General features: G+C 54.5%; 2 protein-coding genes across 3 annotated transcripts in view; one reads left to right on the top strand and one right to left on the bottom strand.

Annotated features, from left to right (window-relative positions):
• The first annotated feature begins 3,112 nt into the window (after positions 1-3,112).
• Positions 3,113-4,574, top strand: NEUROG2 (neurogenin 2). Its single transcript, XM_030479938.1, has one exon. It carries the CDS (start codon positions 3,189-3,191, stop codon positions 3,864-3,866), a length of 678 nt encoding a protein of 225 aa, XP_030335798.1. The 5' UTR covers positions 3,113-3,188; the 3' UTR covers positions 3,867-4,574.
• Positions 4,575-5,706: 1,132 nt separating this feature from the next.
• ALPK1 (alpha kinase 1) overlaps positions 5,707-7,289 on the bottom strand; it is a 59,820-nt gene continuing 58,237 nt past the window's right edge. The window contains exon 14 of one of the 2 annotated variants that reach the window (XM_030479927.1): positions 5,707-6,099. In XM_030479927.1, coding sequence (XP_030335787.1) covers positions 5,957-6,099 — 143 coding nt within the window. In that variant the 3' untranslated portion in view covers positions 5,707-5,956. The remainder of the gene's footprint in view (positions 6,100-7,289) is intronic. The other variant, XM_030479928.1, reaches the window with a different exon arrangement.

The raw sequence follows: 7,289 nt of genomic DNA, 5'->3' as shown, positions 1-7,289 counted from the left end.
ATTAAACGCCAATATAAATAACAAAACAACTCTTGTGGCTGCGCTATTCCTACACGCCAAAGGAAGGATTATGTTGGGGATTAACATCTTAAAGTCTATGAGACTTTCTGACTCAAGGCTCGGAGCTGGTAATCGTATTTGTCTCCTGGTTCAGCGATTAGTGCTCTCCCTCGCGCACCTTCGCCTGGACGGCCAATGTCCCTTTTTGCAGGCACTGGGGTTTTCACACAATCGGCTGTTCTTTTCCCCACATCTATAGAAAAGAATAAGAAAACTGAAGCGTGTTCACACCATCCTCAAGCTTCTTCTCTTCTTCATGGGAAAGGAAGGCACCGGCGGCCTTTTTTCACAAGGGGGGGGAGGCAAACCCTCACTGGGGGGGCCCAGGGCGGCAAAATCGCTCTGCAGGCCTGCACCTGCCATGCAAATCCATTGGGAACAATCGGCCCCCGATGAGGGGCTCAGCCGGGCTGGGGGGGGGTCTTGCAGAAGGATTCTCCTTGCATCAATCCTAAAACGAACCCCAAACTTGCTACTGCAGGTTGGGAATGGGGGGCTGCTCCCCAGCCCTCCATGCAGCACTTTAGGCCGCAGCATTCCCCGGGGGATGTTGGGATGGACCTGGCTGGGGGGGACATGGCACCACAGCAGCCTCCAATTTCTCCCTCTGCACCCCAATATCCTGCTGGGGGGGGGACACGCATTTTTCCCCCCAGTTTAAAAGCAGAACCATCACACTCGCAGGGTTCGTGGGTGCTGCCCACAAGGATTGGGGGTGCCCTCATCCCCCAAACTCTCAGGAGACTCCTGGGGGGCCTCGGGACACAGAGTTGGGAGGGGTGAGGCCAGGCAAGCCATTAATGCTGGCTCACGACTTGTGAGGTCGGAGTGTGGACGGGCTGTATCCAAAGGTCTCTCAGCAACACAGACCCTAAACTTTTAGGGCTATTGGGTCGCCTCAGAGTTCAATCTTCTTACAGCAAACAAAGCCTCTCTGAAGGTTCCCCCCCCTGCCTCCCGCACACAAGCTCAGCGTCCTTTATTTCTGGGCTGTGTGATAAGCTTAAATCATTGTGCTCTCGTTTCTTGATCGTCGCCTATTTTGGGCTTTTGTTCCCGTAAAGTAGGATTGAGTCTGGCAAAGGGGCTGAAGTTGAACAGTTTGACCCTTGGAGGACAGTTCAGGCGGTGGGCAGTGCTCCCTCTCCCCCCACTGCTCTCAGCAGAGCACCTCCTGGCCAAGCAGCTCAGCCAGGGCTGGCCACACACCGCCACAAGCGTCCCTTGGACCCCAACGCATCCTCAGACACCTTCCGTTCAACCCTGCGGAGAAAACCTCTTCATCAGGGGAACTGGGGTGAACCTCAAAAGGTGCCTTGATGGGTTACATGCTCTCGGCATCGATGGAAGGACATAAATCCCATCAGCAGGGTGCGGGCAGCGAGATGGTCACAGGCAACACTGCAACATACTTTAAGGTGCTGAAAAAGGAAGAAGGTCCCTTTGTGTGACTCCCTTGGGATGCCAACGGGACCTACAGGTTTCCATTTTTCAGAAGGAGCAGGGGGGAAAGTTAAAATCTCTTGGTAGAGCCTTCAGATTCTATACAATTAGAGATTTTCCAATAGATCAGGTAAATCTCAGTGAGCGGGTGGTCCCTGATCCCAGAGCAGGACGTCTTCACACAGCCCTCAGCAACATGCTCACTGAGGCTTTACCTCTGGCATCTATTTTCCGCTTTTTTCCCACTGGCAGCAAATAAAATTCAATTTCAGAGCCCGGCTCCCCAGAGCGCCTCGGTGATGGAGCTTCCACGTGGGGAGGATGCCACGCTACCCTTTTCCTTTCCCTTGCCCTGACCCATGTGGGTCCATCAGGTGCCAGGCCTGGCTTTCTGCCCCTGTGGGTGCTCTGAAGGAGAAGGGATGGCAGTGGGAAGCTTTCCTGTTGGATTCTTCCAGAAGCAAACTACCCCGAGTCCTTTGTTTAAACTATTATTTTTCATTAGATGAAGCACTGGTGTTACCCAAAAGTTAACAGGAGGAATATGTCTTGTCTGACAAAACAAACACAGCTTGAACCCTATAATGGTTAATACCAGAAACAGTTTGCAGTAGAGTGGGTGCCTGACACAAATCACAAAACGGTGTAGAAATGTGTTACTGTGCTCTTCTTATAATAAAAGAAACCCCCTCTATTATCTGGTACTGTCTATCTCCAGATTAGATTTTAGTAAATAAATGGAAGCTTCAAAAGACCTACTAACCTCCCCACACACTCCCCCCGCCAGGACCAAAAAGCCAAACCAACATCCCCTCGACACAACAGCCTGTAAGTGGTTGTGTAGGGGGTTTAAAAAGTATTTTACAGCCTGTTTTGTAGTCAAGGGTTACGTCTGACAGCACTGAGCCCTCACAGGACCCTGCTGCTCTCCAGAGGCACACATCCCACCCCGCTCTCCCCAGGCTTTGCTCTGCTCCGTGCCAAAACCAGCTGCAAGCGGAGGGGAAAAGACACAAGACTCTCACCAACAGCCCCCCCCCATCCCCCAAAAATAGTGGGGGGGGGTATCCTCCAAATATGTGTGTGTGTGTCCCCTCCAGCACCCACCTCCACGCTCCGCTCCGCGCTATTTCCCCCTCTAAAATGGCGCCGCCCCTCACTCAATGAAGCGGCCGTGAGGGAGCCGGCACGCGCGGGCCGCGCCGATTGGACGGCGGCGGCGCCTCGCGACCACCCTCCCCCCCCCCACCCCTCACACCCCCCCACCTTCCCGCCGCCGCCATTCATTAATAAATTAGCGGCACGCTCCAGCCGAGCGCGAGGCCCCCGTTCGGTTTGGGGGGGAGGGGGGGGGGGGAGGAGGGGACGATGATGATGATGAGGGGATGAGGGATGAAGGGGGGGGGGAGGACGGGACACACGGACGGGAGCCCCCGCGGGCAGGTTTGATTGTTCCCCGCGGGATATATAAGGGGTGTTAAGGAGCGGTCGTGTGCCAGACACGCAGCCGAAGGGCCCCGGGGCGCGTGCCACCGCTCCCCCCCCCCCTTCTTCCTCCCCTCTCCACATCCACCCGACCCCCCCCCCATCCCTCCACCTCACCGTTAAACCGCCGCGCTTTCCACCGTGAGGCGGAGGGGAGCGCGCCCGGTGCGGTTCGGGTGCCGCCTGTGCTGCCGCGCAGGATGCCGGTGAAAGCGGAGGGGCTGTCGGGGACCGCCGAGGACGAGCTGCTGCTGCTGGGCCTGGCCTCGCCCGCCCCTTCGCCTTCGCTGCCGTCTAGCGCCGACGAGGAGGAGGAGGAAGAGGAGGAGGAAGAGGAGGAGGAGCCGCGGCCGGTGGTGGAGGAGGAAGAAGCGGCGGGCGGCCGCGGTGTGCGGCGGCGGGCGGAGGGCAAGCGGCGGCCGGGTCGGAGCCGCGGGACCCCTCGTACGGCGGAGACGGCGCAACGGCTGAAGCGGAGCCGTCGGCTGAAAGCCAACAACCGGGAGCGCAACCGGATGCACAACCTGAACGCGGCGCTGGACGCCCTCCGCGACGTGCTGCCCACCTTCCCGGAGGACGCCAAGCTCACCAAGATCGAGACCCTCCGCTTCGCGCACAACTACATCTGGGCGCTCACCGAGACCCTGCGGCTGGCCGGGGCGCCGCCGGTGCTCCCGGGGGTGGCGGTGGCGGTGGGGGGAGCGGGCAGCCCCTCCTGGAGCGGCGGCACCGCCAGCCCCGCGCCCTCCGCCTCTCCCCGCGCCTGCACTTTATCGCCCGCCAGCCCCGGAGGATCCGCATCGGATGCCGAGCACTGGCCGCCGCCACCGGGACGCTTCCCCCCCACCACGGTGCCGCTGCCCCGCCGCTGCCTTTAGCCCTGTGCTCCCGGTCCCCGTTCCCACCATCGGGATGGCGGCATCTGCGCCGCTTCCCACGGCTCCGGACCCGTCACCTGCCAAAACCAAACTTTGTCTTTTCCCCATCCGATGTGCACTTTGTCCAGCTCCCAAATCTGTGACCGCGGCTTTCCACACACCCCCCTTCCTTCCCCTCTTCCCCTTCCACCATCTGTCCCGTAGGATTTATCATGGGGAGGGGGCGGGGGGGGAGGAGAGAAAGAGAGTTAAAACCCCCCACCACCCCTAAATTGCTTTTTGTTAGAGCTCCGGGTTAGAAGTCATTGTATAATTTGTAGGCTTTGTGAGGGCTGAATGCAAGCGTGGAAATTTAGGCTGAACTCTCTATCAAAAATTAAATAGAGAACCCCCCCCCCCCGGGTGGGGGGAATGGGAATGGGGAGGGAGAACCTCCTCATGCATTATTTATTTCGACCTTTAAGGGGACAAGGAACTCCCCCCTTCTTTCAGGAGATGAAAAATAAATCAACAGACTGAAAACCTCAACAGACACGGGACATTACAGTGATCAGCCGCACGCGTGTTCACGGTTTATTTATTATAAAGGAAGATTTCATGGAAAAGATGTATTTTTTTTGTATAATTTACAGAGTTTATTCCACTATGTATTTACAGCTGAAGAGCAAAGGGATTGTTCTTGTGATAAAATATAAATAAAAAGCTCTAATTTTCGTATCTTTTGGTCTCGCTGCTTGTTTTGGGGTTCCGTACCAGGAATTATGGGCCTGGGGGGCCGATGCCTGTCCTGGTTCTGGGTGCAAAAGCCCCAAAATTTCCACCGTCTTAGAAGAAACACCCTTTTTTCCACAGAATACGAAGCTCTCAGAGTGTCAGCTCAGCCCCAGCGTGGGGCCAAGAGGCTGCTCTTTGAGTCTAAAGCTCCTTAGGGAGACGGGGAGCCAAACCAATGAAAAATTCCCTATTTTTTTGCAGCCAAGTAAATACTCAAACGGGTTCTAGATGCCAAAACATGCACGCAACTCGGCCTCCACCTCTCGTCATGGCGTTTTGGTTCTTGGGTTCCTCGTGTGGCTCATAACATTGTGAAGGAAACCAGCACTAAGCACAGTAGATAAATACATATATATATGTTCAGTGGAAGTTTACTTATGATTTAATTTTGCCTCTTGATACAGAAGATTCTGCACAAAAACAAACGCGTGTTGGATGGATGGATGGACGGACGGACGGATGGATGCGTGGATCCAACAGCACCTGCCCAAGAACATCACCACGGAGGAGGATGGGGGGACGCTGGCGGCCACCGAGGCCCCTCAATCATCCCCTCCATGTGCCCGGGAGCACTCTGTGACTTCTGGGTCCGAACACCTGGAAATCATTAAATCCCAGCAGAGGCGCCTGAATGTATTAATTAAATAAAAGATGCAGCCTGGTGCCTTCCCCCGATCCCGGGAGCGTGAAGCCCGGTGCTGGGAGCGACGGCCTCGAAAGGGCGAGAGGGGATAAAAAAACCAACCCCAAAATGTGTGAAAAGAGAATTAGTGAAATTAGGTTAGGCCAATAAAACATGCGGGGGTTCCCCCCGCCCCGGCCCCGCAGCCTCGGGCGAGCAGCGCAATGGAGCCTGAGCTATTGTTTCCCCCCCTGGCAGGGGGGTTATTGTGTGATAAATAATTCCTTCCAAAAAAGAAGAAGAAGGAAAAAAAAATAAAGTGGGAACATTTGCATAATCACTGCTTTGATGTGGGCAGCACGATGAAGCTGTGTCCCCCCCAAATCTGCCACGGGCCAGGAGGAACAAAACAAGAGGGAGCCTTTCAATCCGTTGGTGGTGTGTGGGGCAGCCCGTCATGAGAGGAGGCTTCACCCTCGATCACTTTTAATGACCCCCTTTTAATGATTAAACTCCAGGAATGCCCCCCCCCAAAAGAAAGCGAGTGCTTCACTCAGCGTCTCTGTCTTTTCTGGCTGGGTCTCATTGTCCTTCCCAGTTTCTCTCCTGCTTTTAAGAGGCACTGGAGTAGGTGCCTTCGGCTCTTCGAAAGGTTGGGATGGATGGGATGTGCTTCAGGTACATCCCAGGTGGCTCAGCACTGGGATGCTCCCTTCAACACTCCTTGGGTAGGCATGCTGCTGCTTCCCAAGTTTGTCATCCTGGAGATATTTCCTTCCATCCCAGGTACAGACTCTGTTACATCCACTGTCCCCTGGGCCATGGCAGCGGGAGCCACTGTGGGAAAAGGCACATGTAGTGTTAGAGTACGGATAGGGGGTGGGAGAGGAGTTTTCTGGGGTTTGAGGTGGGAGCCACCACACAAACCAAACCCTGGTCCCTAGGACAGGCTTGGCTGGAGATGCCCTTGAAGGAGATGGGAAGGGCCAGCAGGGCAGCGCTGGCAAAGGGTGAGGTAGAGAGGCAGGACTTGTTACCTTCCCCATTCATCCACATCCTGATTTCTCTTCCAAACGTAGCCAAAAGAGCTTATTTCACTCTTTCTTCCTCCTAAACTTGAAAGAGTTAATTTCCCTCTTCCCCTTTTTTCCCTTCAATTTTCCTCTTTTCTCTCAGAAGACTGATTTTTGGAGGTGAGCATCAGAAGGCTGGATGGGGCTTGGAGCGACCTGGTCTATGGAAGGTGTCCCTGCCCATGGCAGGAGGTTGGAACTGGATGAGCTTTAAGGTCCTTTCCAACCCAAACCAGTCTGGGATTCTAGGATTCTATGAAACTGCAGTGAACCTGGATGCAGGATGGCAAAGCACCTCTTAGGAGGAAGTGGAAAACCTGGGAGTAGTTTCCAGGGCAGCACCTTGCCCAAATAATGTGTGTTTATGATCCTTCTGCACACTGTATTTTGGAAGGGCATTCCTGACGCAGCCCTCATCTGGCTGGTGGATCTTAAGCTGTGGCAGAGAGCTTGGATGCCTCACTGCTGAGCCACGGGGTGCTCACCCAGGCTCAAAGTGAAGGTAGAAGATCTGGCAGGATAGTAAATGCAACTTAGGTCGCTTCCTACCTAAATCTGAAGACCCCAGCATGAGGGGTCTAGCTCAAAGAAAAACCCAATTTCCTAAAGCCCTACTGAGGTGCCTCAGGTTGAGGTTCAGGGTGCACTGCTCCCCAGGTTTGACTATTTTATTGTTACAGCGATTCCTGGTTTTCCTGATGGTGAAAATGCTGGGAAACAACTGGGTGAGGGTTCACCTGCTACAGGCCATCCTGTGGCGCTCTCTGATGACTTTGCTGCTGAAATGTGGATGACACTAAATAATTTAGCACACACACTAGCTGTCTTTTTGACACTGCATCCATTAGTTATCGCATAACACTTTTAATTGAAAGGACTGATCATCTGGGGTATTAAAGTTACATAGTTTCTTATTTCTGTAATAAAATATGCATGGAACTTCTGGAAATACAA

The sequence above is a fragment of the Strigops habroptila genome, chromosome 3, assembly GCF_004027225.2.
Source record: "Strigops habroptila isolate Jane chromosome 3, bStrHab1.2.pri, whole genome shotgun sequence".
NCBI lineage: Eukaryota > Metazoa > Chordata > Aves > Psittaciformes > Psittacidae > Strigops > Strigops habroptila.
This window is presented reverse-complemented; position numbering and strand designations above follow the sequence as displayed.